Source organism: Lemur catta, chromosome 15 (assembly GCF_020740605.2).
Source record: "Lemur catta isolate mLemCat1 chromosome 15, mLemCat1.pri, whole genome shotgun sequence".
Taxonomy (NCBI): domain Eukaryota; kingdom Metazoa; phylum Chordata; class Mammalia; order Primates; family Lemuridae; genus Lemur; species Lemur catta.
This window is the reverse complement of record NC_059142.1, coordinates 27,312,232-27,336,784: the sequence shown is the minus strand read 5'-3', so window position 1 is coordinate 27,336,784 and position 24,553 is coordinate 27,312,232. Positions and strand designations below refer to the sequence as shown.

The 24,553-nt window shown below is 38.2% G+C and overlaps 4 protein-coding genes across 6 annotated transcripts in view; 2 read left to right on the top strand and 2 right to left on the bottom strand.

Moving 5' to 3' along the window:
• CLTC (clathrin heavy chain) overlaps positions 1-10,310 on the top strand; it is a 67,659-nt gene extending 57,349 nt beyond the window's left edge. The window contains exons 27-32 of one of the 2 annotated variants that reach the window (XM_045525628.1): positions 59-190; positions 302-412; positions 1,426-1,596; positions 1,977-2,198; positions 7,023-7,098; positions 9,275-10,310. In XM_045525628.1, coding sequence (XP_045381584.1) covers positions 59-190; positions 302-412; positions 1,426-1,596; positions 1,977-2,198; positions 7,023-7,098; positions 9,275-9,399 — 837 coding nt within the window. In that variant the 3' untranslated portion in view covers positions 9,400-10,310. Of the gene's footprint in view, positions 1-58; positions 191-301; positions 413-1,425; positions 1,597-1,976; positions 2,199-3,389; positions 3,538-7,022; positions 7,099-9,274 lie in introns of those variants that run through there. The other variant, XM_045525629.1, reaches the window with a different exon arrangement.
• A 3,930-nt stretch (positions 10,311-14,240) lies between these two features.
• PTRH2 (peptidyl-tRNA hydrolase 2) lies at positions 14,241-23,505 on the bottom strand. Of its 2 annotated transcripts, none has more exons than XM_045525627.1 (2): positions 23,284-23,505; positions 14,241-14,910 (listed from the first exon to the last, which is right to left on the bottom strand). In XM_045525627.1, the coding sequence occupies exon 2, from the start codon at positions 14,908-14,910 to the stop codon at positions 14,371-14,373; it is 540 nt and encodes a 179-aa protein (XP_045381583.1). In that variant the 5' UTR covers positions 23,284-23,505; the 3' UTR covers positions 14,241-14,370. The 2 variants fall into 2 exon arrangements, with proteins under 2 accessions (XP_045381583.1, XP_045381582.1); XM_045525626.1 differs by lacking the exon at positions 23,284-23,505 and adding an exon at positions 16,098-16,161.
• On the bottom strand, positions 16,160-17,125 carry LOC123620405 (tigger transposable element-derived protein 1-like). Its single transcript, XM_045525625.1, has one exon. The coding sequence runs from the start codon at positions 17,123-17,125 to the stop codon at positions 16,160-16,162; it is 966 nt and encodes a 321-aa protein (XP_045381581.1).
• The window catches only part of VMP1 (vacuole membrane protein 1), a 111,674-nt gene continuing 110,444 nt past the window's right edge, over positions 23,324-24,553 (top strand). The window contains exon 1 of the mRNA XM_045525624.1: positions 23,324-23,663. The gene's annotated coding sequence lies outside the window, so the exon portion shown is untranslated. The remainder of the gene's footprint in view (positions 23,664-24,553) is intronic.

Sequence of the window (24,553 nt, the reverse complement as noted above, 5' to 3'; positions counted from 1 at the left end):
AGGAGAAAGCTCATTAGGAAATAACTCTGACTTAATATATGGAGTTTTCCCATTTTAGGTTGCCAATGTGGAACTATACTACAGAGCAATACAGTTCTACTTAGAATTTAAGCCTCTGTTGTTAAATGATTTGCTGATGGTGCTGTCTCCACGGTTGGATCATACTCGTGCAGTCAATTATTTTAGCAAGGTAATAATTTTAAACTGAAATTCATAGCAAGGAATTAAGACATAATTGGATAATTTTTTTTCTGGAACTTCAATAACATGCTATATTTGTAACAAACTCTTTATTTTAAAGGTTAAACAGCTACCACTGGTGAAACCATATTTGCGTTCAGTTCAGAACCACAACAACAAATCTGTGAATGAGTCACTGAATAATCTCTTTATTACAGAGGAAGATTATCAGGTAAAATCGTTGATTCTTGCACATATTCTCAAAACTCAAGTTATGATTGTGTTGTAAAGTTGGTATGTTTTACTGTAAAAAAAGCCCATTATCCTTTAGGATTGTAAACAGTAGGTACTTGTATGCCTAGATTTAAATTTAATAAGGTTTTCAAGATTGATAAATCTCCTAATTAAGTGCCATGTTTTCAGAATCTTGCTTAGATCTTAAGATACTGCTTTAGAAAAAAAGATGGGAGCTGGGCATGGTGGCACATGCTTGTAGTCTGAGCTACTCAGGGAGGCCTAAGCAGGAGGATTTCTTGAGCCCAGGAGTTCAAATCTAGCCTGGGCAACATAGTGAGACCCTGTCTCTAAAAACAAAACAAAATGCAGTTACTTTATCTCTAACGTTAATTTAGGTTATGGTTAGGACCAAAAAAATTCTTAATCTCTTACCTAGTCTGTAAAATTTATTTGATATTAACTATTTATTCATTGTTTTTCTTCCCAATATCTTATTAGTATTTGTCTTTTAATAAACTTATGAAGGATTTTACATAAGCAAAATTGAGCTAGTTATGGTTAAGGTTAAGCTGGTTTCATTTTTTTTTCTCTCTTGCCGTCAGCAAGATTTTCTTTTAGACTTGGCCCATGATGATCTATACTGCTGAATATCATGCTGAGTTGTAGCAGGAGTTTTCCCTAGAGCATAAAATCTTACTCTACACATTACAAATCCTTTCTATTTCAGAACCATTCACATTAGTCCTTGACACTAAAAACCTTGGACAAAATTATATCTTAGGAAATCTCATAGTACCTTTGAGGACATTATTGTCATAAAATTAGAAGAAGAAATTGTCATAAAATTAGAAGAAGAAACTTGATAACTGTTCAGATTTTAACTTTGTAGTTTGATGCTTGAATCTAGGCTGTCATATGACATGATACCATCTAATGGGCTCATTGATCAAGGATGGAATGTGAATGTTAAAACACTGATTTGGCATTTGGATGCCTTTTTTTTTTAAGGCTCTGCGAACATCAATAGATGCCTATGACAACTTTGACAATATCTCGCTTGCTCAACGTTTGGAAAAACATGAACTCATTGAGTTTAGAAGAATTGCTGCTTATCTCTTCAAAGGCAACAATCGCTGGAAACAGAGTGTTGAGCTGTGCAAGAAAGACAGCCTTTACAAGGTTGATAAAGTTGGTGGGGCCAGGGGTGTTAAACCAAGCCTAAAAAAATGTATTTCAAGTGATTATGTTCTATGAAAGTATTAGTTTTGTGAATATGAGAATTGACTTTAAGCTCCCGTTTGGAGAGATGGCAATTAAGTCAATGGATTTCTTGATTCTACGGGCTGTCTTATATTAAGGTTGAACTTATCTCTGTTTAAGAAAAGCTTGTCCTTTTCCTTTTCTTTCAAATTTTTCATTTAAATTATATAACTAGGAGGCTTTCTTTTACCCTTGCAAATGCAGATTTACATTTTTGGAAAGTTTCCATCGTATTACTTGGTTTACCAGTTCAGCATGTTTGGGTTTAATTCTTGACCTTCACTGTTTCCTTTGAATAGGATGCAATGCAGTATGCCTCTGAATCTAAAGATACTGAGTTGGCTGAAGAGCTCCTGCAGTGGTTTTTGCAGGAAGAAAAAAGAGAGTGCTTTGGAGCTTGTCTCTTTACCTGTTACGATCTTTTAAGGCCCGATGTTGTCCTGGAAACTGCATGGAGGCACAATATCATGGATTTTGCCATGCCCTATTTCATCCAGGTCATGAAGGAATACTTGACAAAGGTAATGACTCTTCTGAGTGTATTCAGAACCAATTATCTTGCAAATATGTAAAGTTCTACATGCAGGGGTTATATTTAAATGTTTTTTCTCTAGAAGTTATTTAGTTGAAAATATTCCTGTTCTCTGAAAATTTTTTTGATTGATTTGAAAGGGAATATAAACATAGCCTGTCAGAATGTTTAGCCTCAGTGTATTTCTGAGGGTGAATAATATTCTATATTTTTTTAAATATTTGATAAAATTTTTTTCAAAATAGCATCTTTCTCAAAATTCCTGTAACTCAGATGTTCATAACTAGTACTGTAGATTTCCTTTTATTTAGTTGATTCCTGACTTTGATGATGTCTGTGCTTGTTTCCCCTGGGAAAGCCGCATGTGTATTCTTAACATCCTGTTAATCTTCACAATTTTTTGAAAATCTAACCCCTAATTAAAAAATGTTATAGGAGGTTAACAATTAACCACATTTCCTAAAAACATATTAAACAAGCTGGGGGCATAATCACCTTATAAAATTTACTCTTCATCTTAGTGTCCCTTGTTGATGTCAGAATATTTTTTACTCACCCTATTCTCAACAGTTACTAGCTTTCTCACTGTACAACATTTTAAAATGGTTTTAAAGAATTCATTTTGTCAAAGCAAAACATGCTTAAAATCAGAGTCTCACATCTGATGTTTTCAGCCTGCCTGAGTAAAGGGGGGGCGGGATAAAGCACTACTAACAACCCCCAGTATACCGAATTTTTCCTTAGGATATCACCTAATTAAATACCATTGTGTTTAGTTAAAATTTTTAAAGAATTAACATTTTCTATGTGAAGTTCAGTGTAAAAGAAAAAACAGTTGCCTTATCTTAGTCATAGATGAGAATAGCATCTTTTCTTATGCATAATGCCAACTTGTGAGACCTGGCTCTAAGCTGCTGTTAACCTAAGTGCTGTATATTTTACTAGCAATTAAGCTGCTTTCTTTCACACTGACTGTAGCATAAATTCTTCTGCAGTAAGCTTTGAAGTTAAAAAAAAAAATTCTAAATTTTGCTTCCAGTATGCCCTTTATTTTCACTTCTCATACCTTTTTTAGTGTTAGATGTTTCTCCCCTAAACCTTTGTTGCTGATTCTACCTTTTTATGCTCAATATGGAATTTGATTTTTTTTCTAAGCTGCACCTTCTGAATTCCTTTGCAGGTTGATGCAATAAAGGAAAAGGTGAAAGTTGATTCTTTTCCATCTTTAAGTCTGGAGGACTAAGTCTAAGGAATTTGCATGATTTTTTTTCCTTCCTTTTCTACACTGCTGCTGCTGCTTTTTCCCCCCAATAAATTTTCACTAAAGCCTCTGCAAGTCCCTTGAAACATAACTATAATAGAGCTGTAGGACATTAGTAGATGTTTGCTACTAATCGGCTATTAGGCTTTAGGAAGGGCAGGAGGCTAATCAGTAGTTGGTTCACAGTCTCTCTTAAATATATTATTAAAAACTGAGCATGGTGAGTTTCCATATTAATTCTAAAGTACCAGGAAATTTCTCTTCCCTGTCAGGGTAACTGGACCATAATAGGACTTTCTTACTACTTAAAATAAATTAAAACAGCCTCTGGTTTTATTTTGTGAGCTTGCCTGACAGTTGTTGAATTTTATATATACATGATGCCCTAAAAGACTTTTTGGGGTTTTTTTGTTATCGAAGGACTGTGATCCAGTTTCTGATCTCTTGATTCTTACTAATTTTTTGCTGAAAGTAGATACAAGAGATACTAGCTGCTTCCGAAGAGACTTTCCTCATGTTTCTCCAGGTGTCCAGTTCTTATGGTGCTAGTCCATTTTTAAGAGGAATCAAAACCTTTTTAATCATGAGAGCCAAGCTTGCTATAATTGTTGCTAAGCAACATGGATTATTTCTGTTTATAATGAACCAATATTGACTTCTACTTTCTGTAATAAGGCACACCTCTGAAGCTACCAAAATTTGCTCTTATTGATCAGTTGGCTTGTCCAAGAAGGTCAAATTTAGGCACCTTTTGGTTGCTGCTTTCTTCATTGGCTTTTCTCCAACCCAACATAAAGGAAACAAACTTAGAAATATATATCTGTTATCAAATTGTGGTTAGAAAATGGTGGGAAGGTAACGGAAAGTTGAAACAAATTTAAAAGAATTTGTGTGGGGGACAATGCCTTGGGATTATGTTGAACCAAACTGGAGTCACCACTGGAACTTAGGGCAAACCTGAGTAAAATGCATTGTGTGTGAGACCCTTCAGCAGCTAGTAAGCAAGGCAGTTAGAAAGCGTGTGTGTGAAAAACAGGTAATTGAACTGCAGTGTTATGCATTGTTTCAAATCAAGCATGTACAACAATCATTGCAATTACATTATATTACTTTTGAAACTCTTATAGCATTGCTGTGGGCTGTGTGTGTTTCTTGAGAGCCTGTATAGCAACAGTCATCTTCAGATCTCACTTCTTGCTTCAGTACTTTTGCCTTTTTTTCATGCACACATACACCAAAATAACTGACTGCATGTTAACTTTTCCTCTGCAGCATATTGCAGTCTTTGTGGAAAAGCCTTTTACATTTTAGTGAATTTTCAGTAGTACAGATGGAACTGAATTCAGTGACATGCTTACCTGTAATTTTTCTTCTTAAATCCAAGGATCAGAAACTTTTGTTACAGCTCTTAACAAAAGCTTGTATTCATAAAAGCCGTCTCTGCTTTTCTTTTTTAAGCAATCTAAATTGGGTCAGTGGAAATAAAAATTGGGTGTTCCTATGCCAGAGGCTGTCCCATTATATAGAAAAATCTAAAATTTTTGCTTAGCTTGATGCTGTTCCTTGAGAATTTTTAATTTTTTCCCTATGCCCGACCTGCCTATGTCTATGCCTGGACATTGTGATATTGCTAGCTCTAAGTCTTCCATGTATTTCTGTTATAGGACTTCCATGCTTAATATCTGATTCAGACATAACTTGTAAACACGTATTCACTTTAGATTCTTTTCCTTGAAAGTCTGGAAGTGTATTATGCAGTGGTGGCTTTTTGGTTGTTTCATTTTTCTTCTTTTTCTTATAAGCTATTAATGTACAGGCATCCATGTATTTTTCTGTATAACTTCCGTAGCTCACTCTTGGATATTGGTTAGTTAGCAAAACCCCACGTGACCCTTGATAGCACAGAACTGTGCTTTAAATTCTATAGCTGTAGTAATTTTTGTTGTGAGTTTGGATGCCAAACAGTGGGTATTTCACATAGTACTTAATGTTCCATAAGTCTTTAATTTGATATTAGGGTAATTTGTAACACATGATCATTTAGGGTATATAATAGGATAATAGTGTACAGAAGCAAACTAATCCATCTTCCTAGGGTAGAAAAACCACATTTCATCTGCACAAATCTAGAGTCTACTTAGGCTTACTTTTCACAAACTTTTAGTTCCCTGACAAAGTAAGATGGATTAGACCCATATTTATGGTATTTAATATGAAACAAATATAAAACACTCATAATCTTTAATGGCCTATGTGAAGACTAAAAGACACCATTTTAATAGTTTCACATAGAAATGAGGTGCCACTTTAACTTTTTTAGGACCAGATTTTTATAGCTTTTTCAGAACTGAAGTCTGTATGTCTTTTTTGGTGAGTGATTTTTCACCATTTGTCTTTTTGAGGAACATATAGTATACATTTATAAAATGTTCCTCCCTGCACTTTGCCCCTCAGTCTCACCCAGCACACTTAATGACCTTGAAAACCACTAGTAATAGGTAACATTGAGATGTGAAATCTAGTTTTACTTGAGAGTATAATGATATACCAACTTTTAAATACATTTATAAAAACAAATATAGTACAGTGTAAAAGGCAATGGAACTTGTATGGTGAAGGAGATTCCCTAATCCCAGGGTTGTAATGTCATTTCTCTCTAATTCATCACAGAATTACAGAATCAAGTCATGTTAGCCCTGGAAGAAACTTTGCAGATCATTTCATTCAACTTCTCATTATATAGAGAAGGAAATTTGAGGGCCAATGCAATGGTTTGCCAAGGTCACACAACTAGTTAGTGGATCTAGGCATTCTAACTACATTCTTTCACTAATACATTTGGACTCCTCTACAGAATTACTTCTGTCTGATACTATACACTTTGATTTAGAGTAGCTAGCATACAGTAGCAATTTACTTCCTGGCTTCATTAATAGGAAAAGTTTTCCTTTCTCAAGAAGTTGGGAAAATTGGGCTTTCCTAATTATTTCTTGGAAAATAGAGCCATGTAGCATCAAAATGTACAGCCTGTCTTTACACAGAAAGATTCATGGAGCCACTTGAATCTTAAACTGTAGTCTGCACCTATAACCAATATCAACAGAAGCTGTACGCAGTTGGCAAAAATAGTTTATTCTGTACAAGTACTTGTCATTAGACTCATTTCACTTTTTTGAATACTATTTCCTCTGGGGAGGGAAGTATGGCCAGTTCACAAGTTCATTACTATGTTTGATAGGTTTTAAACTTCATTTGAAAAAGTGGTTCCTTCCCTCCCTCAGGCTGCATCCTAGCATGCCCAGTTTTAGCCTGGCGTGAGCTTTTATGGCATTTATAAATCCCTCCATCCTGAGGGTTTATAATGACAGTGCTGAAAAACACCTTGACTGAAGTATGAACATTGCCATTGAATTTGAGGGGGCCTGAGAATGTTCTTTGTAGTCTGTTTTATTTTGACAGAATTTAACATACTAAGGCTTTTCCACTTTCTGCCATAAACCTAGGTTTATCATACTTTTGGGGTACTAATTAACGTAACCTGTTTCTCTCCAGGTGGATAAATTAGACGCTTCAGAATCACTGAGAAAAGAAGAAGAACAAGCAACAGAGACACAACCCATTGTTTATGGTAATCTCTCTTTTTACCCTCAAAGAAATACGTCAGACAAACATTTAATTCTTTAGAGATTCTACCTCAAAATAGAAATACAAGAAGTTTCCAAAGTGGAAAAAGGCTTGCTAAGTTAAGAAATACTCCTTCATTGCCATATTTTTTTCCTGAAAATGGTCTTAAAGCAGGCATTGATATTATTCACTAAAATAATCTTAAATGCAAGGAAAACCTCACAAACTCATTTAAGGTCATAACCTAATGTTTCCCTATCATCTGGTCACTGATTGATTACTTGCTTATAAATTACTGAGAAAGAAATACTGATGAATTTGATTTTCAGAAGAGCGAAAGGTGATTGAATATGCCAAGGCTGGCTTTAGTATGCTTTACATAAAGAATACATCCTCACTTTAAATTCTAACTGGGGGCCGGGTGCAGTGGCTCACACCTGTAATCCTAGCCCTCTGGGAGGCCGAGGGGGGTGGATTGCTCGAGGTCAGGAGTTCGAGACCAGCCTGAGCGAGACCCCGTCTCTACTAAAAATAGAAATAAATTATCTGGACAACTAAAAATATATATATAGAAAAAATTAGCCAGGCATGGTGGCACATGCCTGTATCCCAGCTACTCGGGAGGCTGAGGCAGTAGGATTGCTTAAGCCTGGGAGTTTGAGGTTGCTGTGAGCTAGGCTGACACCATGGCACTCACTCTAGCCCAGGCAACAAAGTGAGACTGTCTCAAATAAAATAAAATAAAATAAAATAAAATAAAATAAAATAAAATAAAATAAAAATAAATTCTAACTGGGGCAGAGAACTGGGTAGTATTTCTATTTGAGAATTTTCCAGAGAGATAGGATCTTCAAACTCTCAAGTGACTATTTAAGGCAGTTTAATTTCTTCTTACACCTGCATGTTTGAATTACCTCCCCTTTCCATTTCATACCTGGTGAACAGATTCATTTGAACAGTAAATTTAAAGGGAGTATAGGTTAAAGCACTATAACCAGGTGTTCTTTGGAAGGGAGCATAAAAATACGACCATTATATCTCAGGCTACTGAAGAAAATAATACATACATTTATTATGGCATTATCTCCTTTTTACTACAGATAAAAAAACATTTGGGAATTTAGGGGACAGGATAGTTTTCATAAAGTTAGAGAAAGGTAAACTTAAAAGAGGATTCTTAGAGATGGGACCAAGATATTTGACGTTTGAGATAGGAAACACAGTAGGAACAAAAACAGGGTAGGTGTAATTTGGGGGTACTACTGAATTTGGTTTGCCTTCAGGGTGTTTAAAAGGGCAATTGAAAAGGACGTTGGAATTTCAAGAGAGATGTTAGTATCAAGGTTAGGGATGATTTTTTATAAACTGGATTCCAAAAATTTGCTTACTAAAGACAACTTTGGTTAACCACAAGGAAAGACACGAGGTTACTTGTGCTGGGAGAAATCTAAGTTTACATTCTAGTGGGAGATTAAAAATACTTGTTCTGTGCTGGTAGGGAGGGGTGTTATGTGTTTTCTCTCTCTAAATAAGCCAGGTTCCCTACAGGTCATGTTTTATGTTATATGGGCAACAACTATTTAAACCTAGGAAAGAGTGTCAACATAGTATTTGATAGAGGGTGTATTCTAACGTATTTCATACCTCATGCCTAGTTGAATGTGTCTTACTTTTGATTAGTACTCTAAATTAGTACTGGATTCTTTGCTAGAAATACATTAAATTTCATTACCATTCAGACATGTTTATATCAGAAATTTAAATCTAACTTTAAAAGTTCAGTTACATATTATATTAAAACATGTCATTTTAAAAACTAAAATTTTTCTAGGGGAAAAAAAAAACTTAAGTTTTCATGTGCTGATTTTATTGTGTCACTAAATGTAATGTGCAAGTACCATGTGATAGGCTTGTTGGCAAATGTCTGGCCTGATCATGTCGAGTATGCTTTAAATGATACAAAGTCCTGGCTTTTGGCCCTGCAGTGTTGGCTTTTTAGGCAGGACCCTTCTTAGGGTGAAAAAGTGATGCCAAAATTGTGACAGTCCAAAGTGCCCCAACACAACAATTTTAAGTTGTATTATGTTGCTAGAGTGGGGGAGATTGGAGTGTTCTAGTCTTACAATGCTAACAGTTTCTCCTGCCTCCTTGCCCCTGCCCCGTTTTGTTTTCTCCTTTAGGTCAGCCCCAGTTGATGCTGACAGCAGGACCCAGTGTTGCCGTCCCTCCCCAGGCACCTTTTGGTTATGGTTATACTGCACCACCCTATGGACAGCCTCAGCCTGGCTTTGGGTACAGCATGTGAGATGGAAAGCCGATCCTGTAGTCGCCTATTTTCATACTGAAACATCGTCTTTACCCACTTCTCAGTTTTTAACGAGGGAAACAGGCAACGTGTTCTTGTGACCTTTATTTCATGAAGGACTACTTTTTGTTTCTAACTATAAACTTGGATCACCTATGTTAAAACATTATTTCACATTCCACATCATTTTAGAATTTATTTTCAAAGGGGAATAGTTTCAATGTTTTATTCACTTGGGCTTTTTTTCTTCCCCCTCATTCTTTGAAGAACTGCTTAATATTCAATCTGTTGTGAAGAACCCGATTTGCACTCTCTAGTGTTTAAAGAAACAAAGAAACTCTAATACTGAATCTCTTAAATTTAGTGTGTGTAAACAGCTTAATATGTATTGTCTAAATGCATTTAAATTTCTTTTATTCAAAGAAAAGCTAAAACAAAAATACTGGTATATGACCATGCAAGACTGTCAATGCCAACAAAGACAACACTAATCAGCGTATCCTACATTGGATTGCAGTGCTTTCCAAATTATTTGAAAAATGCATACAGACAACTTGCCTGATTTTTTAAATGAGCATAAAAGGCCCTCTAACCTATGCAGGTTTCCCCATTATGCATATAGAAAATGCTAGTGTTTTGCTCACTTCATATGTAACAGGTGCCCTTATGTTGTGCTGTATCCTGTGCTTTTTCTGTGGGACCATTCCATTCAGGAACAAAGAGCACCATGATTCCAATCTTGTGTGTACTAACCCTTCCCTGAGGTTTGTGTATGTTGGATATTGTGGTGTTTTAGATCACTGAGTGTACAGAAGAGAGAAATTCAAACAAAATATTGCTGTTCTTCAGTTTTGTTTTGTGGAATTTGAAATTACTCAAATTTAAAATAAATTACTGGACTGTGGAAATAACATGTAGAATTGCAGTTTCAATTAAATATCTCTGAAACCAAAAGAACAGTAGTTTTAGGTAGTTGCATATTGAATACTGAGACATGATTCAGGGAGGCATGAGAGGAAGTGGAATGAGGATTGGGACATGTGAAGAAATTGTGTATTATATCATGTACATTCCTGTAGTTAATTAATAAGGTAACGTGCAGCAGTTTAAAGAACCAGCCACTACTAGAGTGGGCTACATTTCACCTATCTCCAACATTTTAACCAAGTGACAATTTCACTTAATATAATCTAACATCCCATGATTTGTTCATTTAACTTGAAATAAAATATATTTGAACATTTAGTTAACATGCCGTTTCTCACCATGAATTATAAAGGTGCCCAAATTATGGGTATTTTAAGTTGATTTTCTAAAAAAACTGGTGTGTGAATTCAACTCTTTTGCTTTATGGCTGAGAATGTTACTACTTTAAGTTCATTTCACTATCCCTTAATCCTTAATAGTTACACATAGCCCCTTGCCTAGCCTTGTGTTGCTCTACAACTATTTAGGCAAACACCATAAGCTCTGCTGAAGAGTTTTTAAAAACTTAAAACCTGAGCTCTTTCCCCACCTTTAATCCTCCCCCTGCCAATCTTCATATAGGAAATTAGAGTATTAGCTGGAAAATTCCTTTTGGTTTGTCAGGGTGAAAACATGTTCAGGCCCTGGCTGTGCATGTGTTCCTGGATCTCTGCTCTTTCTTCAAATCTGCTTCCCTTTCCCAAATCAAGAGGGAGAATAGGAACGGTCCCTAGAAGCTCATTCTTTTCAGTGTCAAGATTTGTTCTGGACCTTCCCTATACTTCCAATCAACTGGTTTTCATCAGTGAGATGATTTTTCTTCTCCCTCATAGAAGCAAATAAAAATACTTCAGTAAAGGTTTTCTTACAGAAAACTTAATTTTTTTTTAAGAAAAACTGGGTTTTTTGTTTGTTTGTTTTTTTTACAAATTGCCACTTTAAGCCATCCATACCTGTCTACAGCAGAAAGAGAAACCTCTTGTGACGTGTGACTTAGGTTCAAACCCTGAGCCAAGTTGAGCTTCTGAGCTTGTTTCCTCATCTGTATATTAACAGTGAGTACTTTTCAGAACTATCTAACAATTATCTTTAAATCACAAAATGCCTAGCCCAAGACTGAGCAATTGTAAGTGTACACTAAATGGTAAAATTAACCGGTAATAAACTCTATTTTAAGCCAAAAATCTTCCCTAACATTATTCTGAGTTTATCAAAGATGATGTTCTAGAAGGAACTAAAAGCAGACAAGGGTACTAAAAGTTCTTACCATTCTCTAAATATAACTTGAACAAGAGGAAAGAAAGGGAGAGAGATTAATGAAAAGCTTTCAAGTAGCAAGCAAGCTTTCAATCTTGCCTAGTGTCCAAATATAGCCACTGTACAAATTGATACTTGTTGAAAACTGTATCAACATGGCCACTAGTCTAATAGTGTGAGACTAGTGATCTCCAAGTAGTGCTTCTTGACTTTTTTGTAAATTTAGTCATGCAGACGTTCTCATTCTAGATTTCAATACTCTTAAATTATTAAAAATCCCAAAGAGCTTTAGTTTGTCATTTTTATCTATTGATATTTACTGTGTTAGAAATTTAAAATATTAATCCATTTAAATATAACAGTAATTAAGACATGTTAACAAAATCTTACACATCAATATATGGAAAATATTGATTTACAGAAATAGTTCTTCCAAATGTTGGCACATTTTGCTATATATTAAAAAATAATTTGTAAGGAACACTGATCTTATCTGAAAAGTCTTAAGTTTTGAGAAGCTTGGAGGAGAGGCAGATGCAAGTTTTCCAAAATAACTGTCAATTCTTTTCCTTGAAGTGACTGGCTCAGATAATCTATGAGAAAATGCCTCAAACGCCCAAGTTTGAGTAACTATAATTTGTCAGTTCTTAAAGTAAAAATGTTATACGACAAAAGCAGCTAGTTCAGCTCATGATATCAGTCTCACAAGTCCTTTTTCTTAAGCCAACAACCATACCTTGGTGTACAGTAGTATTTAATGTTACACAAAATGTTAAGACAAACAGTCCTGGGCCAAAAACATTAATTTCTTTACTGCTTCATCAAGGACATTTAAGTGAGGCCCAGTGCAAAGTGTCAACACCGAGAAGAGAAAATGGCTTAGAATCATGAAAACAGTTTTCACCCTGCAGAGACCCCATGGGCTCTACAGAGTATACTTTGAGAACTGTAAGATTACAAGTCCCATGAAACACTAAGTATAGGTGAACTAGAAAGCAAGTATATTTACAGATTTACCAGAATTTCTGTATTATTTATTCATCCTAGTAGATATGCTGTGCTTTATTAGTTACTTGAATCAGCCACCCAAGGCCATCCTGTTGGGAATGCACTGAATTTGGAGCCATCTAGTCTGAGGCAAGCCACAGAAATTACCTGAGCCCAAATCATGCATTTAGGATTGAGTTCAACTCAGCTCTAGTATCGTTGCATGTTATTGCATCACTTTTGAAGCCAGTATAAACATTCTGTTTAGAAACAGTTGCTATTGTGGCATTATTCACATTTGCAACTTCTGTGGTAGTCTTAGTGTTCTGCTCACAGACTCCACCAATGAACTTAGACCTTGAAATTATGCTATAATGTTGCTTATGTTGTAGTTAACCATGGAGTGTCAGAGCCACTTAAAATGGGCCTATTACCAAAATTCTCCTGGCATCATAGTTTTTGGGCTGTACTGAATTTAGAAATTACTATTAGGATCCTCCAAAAAGGCTTTAAAAGAAAAATGGATTCTAACAAGACAATCAGGAAGCTATGTGGCTTTGGGGAGTTGGGGTCTTCTGCTTCATATTTCGGGCAGCTAGTATAACATAGTAATTATTAGAATTATACCAAATACATATAAAAAGCAAAAGGGGGCTGGGTGTGGTGGCTCACACCTGTAATCCTAGCACTCTGGGAGGCCAAGGAGGGGAGGATAGCTTGAAGTCAGGAGTTCAAGACCAGCCTGAGCAAGAACAAGAACCCAACTCTACTGAAAATAATAGAAAAAAATGAGCTGGGTATGGTAGTTCACACCTGTAGTCCCAGCTGCTTGGGAGGCTGAGGCAGGAGGCTCAGCTTAGCACAGAAGTTTGAGGTTGCTGTGAGCCATGATGATGCCACTGTACTCTAGCCAGGGTGACAGAACAAGACTGTCTTAAAAGCAAAATGGACAAAAACCACCCTTAATACTCTAGTTCTAAGTTCTAAGAAACATCAGGGATAACAAACTACATTTATTTCAATTATCATAAATTTTTACATGGGCCTACTCAGATCCATCTGCAAGGTACATATGGTTTCTTCACAAGTTTCAAGGACTTCATTGTTGTTAGAGGAAAGGGGGAAAGTAGAGAAATTTTTATAAACTATGATTTGGAAACACTGCTGCTAACCTTTGGCCAGTCTGAGTCAGGTAAAGTGAACATGAAACACTGCACAGGTGAGTTCTATCACTGCTATAAAACCTTGACTTTGAGACAAAAATCCAGATACTAAACCATGAGATTCCATTGGGGTGGCTGTACCATGATCTACTATAAAATAGGCTATCAGTTATCCAAAAAGTGACCGAGGGAACAAATTGCAGTTTGAATCTAGTGGGAATACCCTTGAACCTGTAATCCTCCAAAGGGGACACCAGCATAGTCTTGGGGAAGAAGAGCTACCAACACACAAAGCAATCTAACTATGCACAGGGAATTGTGTTTCTCCCCTTTTAATTTTGTCATGACCTGTTTCTCTCATCTTATTTGTTTCAGCATCTATCACCTGAACCACCAAGATCATTTAACCAACAGTAATTGTTTTAAGCCCAAAATGACCACTCTCTAACTGGCAAGTACATGATGGAAGAGCACAGGAATGGATTTTATTTTCATCTCAAGAATATTTAAATTGGGGGAAGAAATTCGGCTTTTATTGTTAGAATTTGACAGGCTTCAAACACATGTGGTAGAGGAATTGTTATCATTCAAAGTCCACCTAGTAAAGTTTTAAGTGACCAGTGACTTTGTCTATTAGGTCTGCCGGTCCTGGCCCAATTCCTAGGACAGTTCGAGAGCCTGGTGCAATCTGAGTACGTCCAGCATCTTGGATTAAACTCACAATCAGTCCCAGCATTTTCGCGTGGGTCAGTAATTCAACCAGGGTTTCTTCATCAGGAGCTTTGACCACTACTTTGGGCTGGCCACAGTATTCCCACTGTTTGAGCACTTCAGGGTTTCTCCTTTGAACTTGCTTGTAGGCAGAAACAGCAGCATGAGAGCACTGGGCAGCCACTTTTCCTTTTCCCATCTTTAAGTCGGTTCGAACCACAAGAATCATTTTGTACTCTCCATTGTCTCCTAAGACGCTTGCTTCCATTCCAGCCTCTGTGTCTGTCTTGCTCGTCAAGCTTTTGGAGAGCATCCCAAAGCGTACTCGGAGGCCCCAGCCCAGACACATGCCACAAGCAACTCCAGCAGCCAAGGTGAAAGCACCAGGATGAGCCAAATATTCCATAACCAAGGATTTGGAGAGCATCTTAAGGGAAAGGAAAAAAGTTACCACCATCTAGCCGTAGTAAGGTACAGGCTTATCAGACAAACACTGACTATAAGCACCAAGTAACATTTTAGAACTATATGAGGTCATCCAGAAAAAAGGCAAAATATATTTTGGATTATGCATGCAGCCTATTTCCACTCTCCACCTCCCACCCCTGTGTACTAGAAAAGAGTCAAGCATCCACATGAAGCAGTTTAAAGTCATTTTGAATCTTTTTTTTTTTTTTTTTTTTGAGACAAGGTCTTGCTTTATCACCCAGGTAGAGTGCAGTGGTGCCATCATAGCTCACTGCAACCTCAACTCCTGGACTCAAGTGACCCTCCTGCCTCACCCTTCGGAGTAGCTAGGACTACAGGCACACACCACCGTGCCTGGCTAACTTTTTTTTTCAATGTTTTTGTAGAGACCTTGCTATGTCGCCCAGGCTGGTCTTGAACTCCTGGCCTCAAGCGATCCTCCCGCCTCACCCTCCCAAAATTCTGGGATTACTGATATGAGCCACCACACCTGGCCATTTTGAATCTTAACGTGAGCAAGCTCACATCAAGTTCAAAAACCCCTCCTCAGGCTTCCCTAAGTATTGCAGAGAAAGGAAACATTCTGTTTTACCAAGATGCCTAAAAGATCTAAAGAAAGCAAAAATAACTCACCCCTTTCTTGGAATACAGTGCTAATCTGTGTTTTCACAATGCAGTAAGTAGTTTTCAATGGAGAAGGTAGCAAAGAAGTTCCCCCTGGAAGGACCTCGAAGTTTCCCATTGTCATGTTAATGGGCTGGAGTAAGTGCCCTACTGACATTTACTAGGCCTGAGTAAAGATACTAAAAATTGTGCAAAATGAAGAGTTGTCCCATTGAGCATTAGTGCAGGTGAAGAACTTAATATATGAGATTAGAACTCCATTTTACATATGAACACAAAATATTTTTTGCATAGTTTTAACATATACAGATGCTCAACTTACAATGGGGTTATGACCCAATAAACCCATCATTTAATACAGCCTAGCCTACCTTACACATGCCCCAAACACTTACATTAGCATATAAGTCGGCAAAATCATCTAATGCAAAGCAAATTTTACAATAAAGTGTTGAATACCTCATGTAATTTATTAAATACTATACTGAAAGTGAAACACTAAATGGTTATCTGGGTACTCACCATTAATGTACACAGCTAAAAGCACACTGGGCCTGAAGAATGTTTGAAGCATTGAAATAAAATTAATTGCTGGATAATGGGGATGCTACAGTAACTCGGTCATCAATTTCTCTCTCTTCTGAGGCTCGAGAATGGCTGGCAGAAGGCACTGGGGCATCGATATTAGTTGATGGTTTAGCAGGCATAGCATTCTTCAGGAAGATATCAAGTTCTGACTGTACGGTTTGTTTCTTCTTTTCATTATATATTTCTCTGTAGCAAGCAAGAGCATCCTGTATCTGCCTGTCAACTTTTTTGAATCTCTCATAATTGCCATCCATTTTTCCTAACATCTGCACACCACTGCTGATAGCAGCAAATGCCTCTGCTAGCCTCTTTACTGTGAAATTTCTTGGTGCCTTGGGTATAATTTCTTCTTCTGCCTCAACTTCTTTAATTCTTTCTTCCTTTAGTTTCATCAGCTCCTCGTTGCAAAGATCTTCAGCCACAATCATCCTATGTAACTGTTCCTTAAAAGCTTTGGCACATTCAGTATCTGCACTTGCTGCCTCACCACTGACCTTCACATTATGAAAATTATGACGCCTTTTGAAGCGCTGGAACCATCCATGACTTGCTTTAAATATCTGTGTATATGTAGGGTCACTGGTATGCTGTTTTAGCATTTTGAAAAGACTTCTTGCCTTAGCCTGGATCATCAGTAGGCTAAGTGGTATGTGCTTCTGTATCTGGTCTTCCATCCAAAGAACAAGTAATTTTTCCATATCATCAATTGGCCCGGCTCTTTTCTTTGTGATGACGGTGGATTTAACTGATGCTGACGATTTCACTGCATCAGTGATGCGCTTCTTATCCTTTAAGATGGTTGAAATCGTAGACTGCGAAAGTCCAAACTCGCGCGCGATGGCCATTACTGGCTTGCCGCCTTCGTGCTGGGTAATTATCTTGAGTTTCATCTCAAGAGTAATTGCCTTCCTCTTCTTCATCTCACCAGAAGCAGGAAACACAAGTGGGCACTTTGTAGACATGATGGGATGTGAAAACACAAAACACAATATCCAAAAAAGCTGGCAACACAGTGCACTGTTGAGTATCAGTTGTTTTCCCTCGTGATCACACAGCTGACTGGGAGCTGTGGCTCAGTGCCGCTGCCCAGCATCACGAGAGAGCACTGTACCGCGTGTCACTAGCCTGGGAAGAGATCAAAATTCAAAACTCGAAGTACAGTTTCTATTGAATGAGTATGCTTTCCCACCATCATAAAATTGAAAAATTGTAAGTTGAAGACTGTACTGAATTTTCCAAAAGTGTAGCTATCATATAAAACAAATGAATATCATCCTTTATTATTTTAGAAAATCCTGTCAGCCCAACAAAGCTGTTCATGAATATTTAAGTCACCAATAAAACAACTGTATCAGTCTACATTGGAGGCCATTAGATTCATAATGCTTCTATGTAGAGGTACAAGCAACCATCAGTTTCTTCTTCTAGTGGAATAGTATCCAAGCATTTATAAACATAGGGCCACCGTATTTGTAGTGCTTCTAAGTGGCAACCTTGAAATTGTGTAGTGTATAATCGGCACAGCATAGATGACAGCCCTGGAAATACTTATTTTATCATAAATTTCCTTATTATTCTTTATGTTCAAATTACAACATTATATTAACATTTTTGAAATTGTATGTTAGATAGATTATGGAAATACTATTACATATTTCCATCTCAGGATAGTATATAATTCATATACCATAAAATTCACCCTTTAAACTATAGAATTCAGTGGTTTTTAACATATCCACAAAGTTGTACGACCATCAGACTACCTAATCCCAAACATTTTCACTGTTCCAAAAGAAATCCCTTTATCCATTAGCTGTCACTTCCCATTTTCCTCTCCCCTGGTGAACACTAATCTACTTTGTGCCACTATGGATTTGCCTATTCTGGACATTTAATATAAATGAAATCATACAATATATGGCCTTTTGTTTTGACCTTCTATTGTAAACCATAACATTTTCGAGGTTTAATCATGTTGTGGTATGTGTCATTACTTCATTTCTTTTTATTGATGAATAATATTCCACTGTATGAATATACCACATTTTATCCATCCATCAGCATCCCTCTCTCTAGTCACAGTCCTTTCTGGAGCTACCTTCTTAAATGCCCAATTTCTACAGGCAAGAAAGCAGGATGACCAGGAGATTGCAGTTAGGAACACACTTTTAGCAGAAAGATGTGGTCAACAACACTTTGTCTGACACACTTTGTCTATTAGTTTTAGCAGAAAAGGGGTTATTGTCTTTGGTGGGGCAGAAACTAATTTGAGGTGGGGTCAAGAAACAGAGACAGGCTGGGAGTGGTGGCTCACGCCTGTAATCCTAGCACTCTGGGAGGCCGAGGTGGGAGGATTGCTTGAGGTCAGGAGTTCAAGACCAGCCTGAGCAAGAGTGAGACCCCGTCTCTACTAAAAATAGAAAAAATTAGCCGGGCGTGGTGGCGAGTACCTGTAGTCCCAGCTACTTGGGAGGCTGAGGCAGGAGGATCGCTTGAGCCCAAGAGTTTGAGGTTGCTGTGAGCTAGGCTGACACCACGGGACTCTAGCCCGGGCAACAGAGACTCTGTCGCCAAAAAAAGAAAAAAAAAAAAAGTTGGCAAGAATAGATATAGGAAGATCAAATTAAGAGACTCCTATAATGTAATGATAGTAATAGTTAACATTTACTAAGTGTTTTGCTATTTATTAGCATTAGCTAAGCACTCCATATGAATTATCTCCCTTAATGCTCCCAACAGCATATTAAGGTAAATATAGACAGTCATGGACTTAATACGGTTCAACTTATGATTTTTTTTCAACTTTACAATAGTGTGAATGCGATATGCATTCAGTAGTAGAAACCTTACTTCAAGTACCCACACAACCATTCTGTTTTTCACTTTCTATACAGTATTCAATAAATTACATGAGATAGTCAACATTTTATTATAAAATAGGCTTTATGTTAGATGATTTTGCCCAACTGTAGGCTAATGTGAGTGTTCTAAGCATGTTTAAGGTAGGCTAGGCTAAATAAACCATGATGTTAGGTAGGTGTACCAAGTGCATTTTTGACTTACAATATTTTCAACTTAGGATGGGCTTATCAGAACATAACCCCACCCTAAGTTGAGGAACATTTATATATAATTATTATCCCTATTTTTCAGATGTGCAAATCAAGGAAGAGAAACTATAGTTTGCCCAAATTCACACAACTCGTAAGTATTAGTCTTAATCCAGAGCCCATGTTCTTAACATTACTCTACTATGCCTTCCCGGTAGACTAGATGAGATGATGGTCACTTAGACATGAGTAACGGAAATGGGAAAGAAAAGAAGTGGCCAAGGCACATCTGTCTGATTTGTTGACTGAATGGAAGTTCTGTGATAAAAGAGAGGGAGAAGTTAAGAAGAATGATACCTATATTTGAACAAGTGGAGAACAGAAGTACTATTTCCTTATAAAGTTAATTCTGGTGAAATAACGGGTTTGAAAGGAAAACATATAGAATTCAATTTTGGTTTGACTGAAAGACATCATGGTTAGAGATATCCAGGGGAAAAAAAGATGTATCTGTTTAAAGGTGAGAAAAGCCTGGGCTGGAAATACAGATTTGAGACCCCAACATATAAAGGAGGTTATTGAAGTGAAATAAGTGCATGAGGCCACTTGGAAAAATATGTAAAATGAAGAAAGGACTAAAACATAATCCTGAGGAAATGAACATTAGGGATAAAGGAGAATGACTTGAAGTGGCCAGAAGAAGGAGGTAACTCACACATGGTAAGTTCTAGAGCACCTAGTTTCAGTCCACTTCTGCTAGAGTGCCTAAACAATGGTGACAGGGCTGCACTGACATAATACTTTACGGTTCTAGATGTCTTTGCAGGAAAAAAAATTAAATTCTTAATAGAAAGTTTTACAAACCCACATTATCTCATGATGCATCTATCATTCAGTTGCTACATGATGTTTACATATTAGCAGGACTTCTCTCTGATAACCTAACAGACTCCAAACTGAACAAATATTCAATTATTTCTTAAAAGATATACTAATCTCTATGTCATCAATTAGAAAGATTCTCTGCATCAATTTCTAGGTTGCAAAGTAACCAAATATCCCATTTACCAGATTCAGGTACTATATGGAGAAGGGAACTGCTCTACATAGAGCAGCTATTATGTGTCAGATAACATACTAAATCCTTTACATCCATTATCTCATTTATTGTTGCTATGAACATAGAGGAAGATGATAGCTTCATTTTTAAGATGAGAAAACTGTGGACCAAACAGAAAAGCTGCTTATCCACAATAACTAATAAGAGGAAGAACTATAAAATATACCTATCTAAAGGTCATGATAAAAAGCTTATCTAATATACCAGTAAGATCAAAAACAGAGAACAGTGAAAGTTGCAGAAATTACTGTTTTTTGCTTATGCCCCATATCTCAATGGGGTCTCTTATTATAAAATGTTAAAACTAACACTTATATCTTTGTTCTTTAGTATGTTCTCATCTCATATCAACCCGATCAGATTATCATCTAACTCCTCTACAAGAGTACGTCACTCTGTCCCTTCTTCTGTATACCTACTGTAAGCACATCAATAAGCCCAGTGTTTGAGACTAAGGTAAAAATAACTATTCTTAGTCTCACAGATAATCCTGGGCAATGACAGGACAATAAAACAAATATGTCCTATCAAACCCTCCTCTTGGTGCCTTCTAATTCTGCTGCTTGACTAAACCAGTTTCATAGGTCCTCTTGATCCCACTGCTTCCTGAACCACACTCCTCCACCTATTAAACCTAGTCCACTGGCTACTGTCCCTCTGCATTTTCCATCCTAAAGAAACCTTTCCCTGGCCATGCTCAGTAGCTCATACCTGTAATCCTGGCACTTTGGGAGGCTGAGGCAAGAGGATCCCTGGAGGCTAGCAGTTCAAGACCAGCCTGAGCAACATAGCAAGACCCTGTCTCTATAAAAAATAGAAAAATTAGCCAGGTGTGGTGGCGTGCGCCTGTAGTCCCAGCTATTCAGGAAACTGAAGCAGGAGGATAACTTTGAGGTTGCAGTGAGCTATGATGATGCCACTGCACTCTAGCCCAGGCAATAGAGCCAGACCCTGTCTCAAACAAAAACAAAACAAATCTTTCCTAAATCTTCTTCGACACTTACGTCACTGTCTCATTTTTCCTCTTCCCTTTACCTCCAAACTTTTTCAATTACTTATCTCTATTTGTCCTTACTGAATACCCATAGCATTTCAGGCTGTTGAATTCTACATGGAAAGAAAAGGTTTCTAAGAATACAATCGAAAGATTTCTACTTGGCTGCCTCTCTTTCCCACTCCACTGAAATTGCTAAGGAATCAGACACTTCCTAATTGCCAAATGTAGTTGCCTTTTTTTAGGTCTCATCTTGAGTTTTCTGTACCACTCACTGATCACTTTTAAACCTTTAAATTTTCCTCTCTTGAATTCTTTAACCCAACTTTCACCTGATTCTCATCTTATCTGACAGCTTTTCAACAACCTCCTCCTCTAGTTCTACATCCTGTACTTGCCCCTGATATATGTATTACTTAACTGTATACATTTGGCCCCTTTTCAGTATATATCTACACTGCCCAATTAGTCACATGTTGTTATGTAAACTTAGATTAGTTAAAACTAAATATTTAGAGATCTGTGAAGTATTCTAAACTGTATCCTCACCTGAACTCAGTATCTTCCCTCCTCTCAAACTTTCTGTATTCTTGACTTCTAAGTAAGCTTGGATTTTTCTTCTTCCTACGTTCTATCACATCCAGTAACTAAAACCTGTTAAATGCATGTGTTTTTAACCTACCTCTCTATCTCTACTACCAGTGCCAAAAGCCTTGCCAAAGTCTCCAGAATAAACTTCTGTCTCTAAGCTTCCCACATTTGGTTCACTCTTTCCCCAGTTCATCCTAGTCCACATTATCATTATAATTACACTTCTAAAACACATGCAAATTCTCTGCTCAAAAATTATGGGCTAAACACCTAGAGAATAAAACATAAATCTCTTAGCATGAATTCAAAGCACTACTCAATTTGGTTACAGCTTACTTTGTCCTTCCAACTTTCTCTCCTCATACACACTGTACTATGCAGCCATCCCAAATTACCAGGTCCTTTCAAGCAGCAATCTCTCCCCTACATTAGTTCCTATTCTTCTCAATTAAAAAAACATCTTATTTACCTGTAAAGGCCCAGTTCAAATGGCAGTTTGTGAAGTTTTTACCATCCCCCAGATTTAATTATTTCCTCTTCAGAGCTTCTGTAGCACTGAGACATAACGACTGTACACTCTCAGCACCTAGTACCGTGCCTGGAGTATAATGTTAAAGGATTAAAAAATTCTCTAGGCCGGGCGCGGTGGCTCACGCCTGTAATCCTAGCTCTGGGAGGCCGAGGCGGGTGGATCGCTCGAGGTCAGGAGTTCGAGACCAGCCTGAGCAAGAGTGAGACCCCGTCTCTACTAAAAATAGAAAGAAATTATCTGGCCAACTAAAAAATATATATACAAAAAAATTAGCCGGGCATGGTGGCTCATGCCTGTAGTCCCAGCTACTCGGGAGGCTGAGGCAGTAGGATCGCTTAAGCCCAGGAGTCTGAGGTTGCTGTGAGCTAGGCTGATGCCACGGCACTCACTCTAGCCCGGGCAACAAAGTGAGACTCTGTCTCAAAAAAAAAAAAAAAAAAAATTCTCTAGACAATATCTCTGTCTGGGAGAGAACAAATCTTTCAATCATATTGTTAGAAACCTTTTTTTTCCACGTAGAGTTCAACAGCTTGAAATGTTGGGAGTATTCAATAAACAGCAGAGTCTGGGGCCTGCTCGGTATTTTCTCAATTCCAGAGAGGGCGCATCAATGCTACCTGAACGGAGACTTTGCTGAGAACTAGAAATTTTGCATCCTTCCCTCCCCAGCAGCTTGCTCGCAGAGCAAGAACAGAGGCCTCCAGCGGCCACTAGGCGGAAGACAAGAAAATGAAGGAGGGTGGGTTATGGAATGAGATGGGAAGAAATGTTCCAACTGGAGCGAGAATGGAGAATGATAGCCCTCTCCATCGCCGTGTAAGGAGCCAACCTACCTAAAACACCCCTTCTTCTCAGTCGCGCCTTTCCGTTCTTCACCTCTAGGCAGCTAACACGCGTCTCACGGGCGAGCTACCTCTTCCGGGGTGCCCAGACAAGTTCCGGATCAAGAACCACGAAGCAACCAGTCATTCTTCTTGCCACACCCACAGGGCCGGCATCAAGAGCCGAACTGAAATCCTGCAAGGATCAACCGAGGCTGCCCAAAGGCAGGGAGGGAACGTTTCTCCTTTGGAGGCGGTCTCCGGGGGTGGGGAGACTGGACCGGAAGTGACGTGAACGAGTTCCGGTTGGCCGGAGCCCAGCGGCGGGTGTGAGAGTCGGTCAGGAGCCGCTTCCAGGATCCTGAGATCCGGAGAAGCCGGGGTCGGAGCGGGTAGGTGAACTAACGCGGGGAATTGGGGATGGAAGCCTGGGACTATCCTCAGAGCGTGGCTTCTTCCGGAGCTCTCCCACTTAGACAGTGCAGATCTGGGGCACGGTAATTTCGACTTCCAGCAGTGTTTTAGGGCGCCGCTGATGCTGAATGTCTCAGCCTCGCGGTAGCCAGGTTATTTGGGACACCTCATGGTTGGTCACTAGGATATTGAACCCGGACACCTGACTCCCGACCATTCGTTCTCCTCTCCGCGGACATAGAAGCTGTGCCTTTTCGTCCTGGTGTGTACAGGACCTTACAGTTTATGGAGAAGGTCTTCCTTGCTGACGACTGAGCTGTTTCTCAGGATCGGTCAGTTCGGTTCTTGCTCTCCCCAACCTTTAGCGCGTGATGCTAAATGTATCCGCTCCTAAACGAAATTCAGACGTGCTAGTGCCATCTAAAGCGCTGGTGGCACAGGGTCGTCAAGAGAATGGGGCCTTCGCTCCGTACAGCCCTCGCAAAGGACCTTCTCAGATATCCCACTGCTTTCATGAAAAATAGAGTTCTCTGCCTTTTCAAACCCCTGACCGTTGACTCCTGTATTTCGTTACAGTGGAGATATTTGCAGTAAAACAGGAGGGTCGACTTAAATCTCTAAAATTCCAAGAAGCCATATGTGGCCCAGTGTCACACTGCTAGATTATTTATGACCTTTAGTAGATTTTACACAATCATCTTTTTATTGCCTGCAACTCCATGCAAAAATCTGTTAATGTATAGATTGGCACTGTTTGCATATCTTAGCAGCATTCCTTCTTAACCTAACTGGAATGTCTTTCAGTTCTCCTTTAGGGCATGTCAGAGATTTTGTAGGCAGATTTGTGTTGATCATTTGGAGAAGCTTG

What these genes read in the sequence shown, in the direction of transcription:
- LOC123620405 (XM_045525625.1), bottom strand. Translation starts at nt 17,125, where the DNA reads ATGTCTACAAAGTGCCCACTTGTGTTTCCTGCTTCTGGTGAGATGAAG.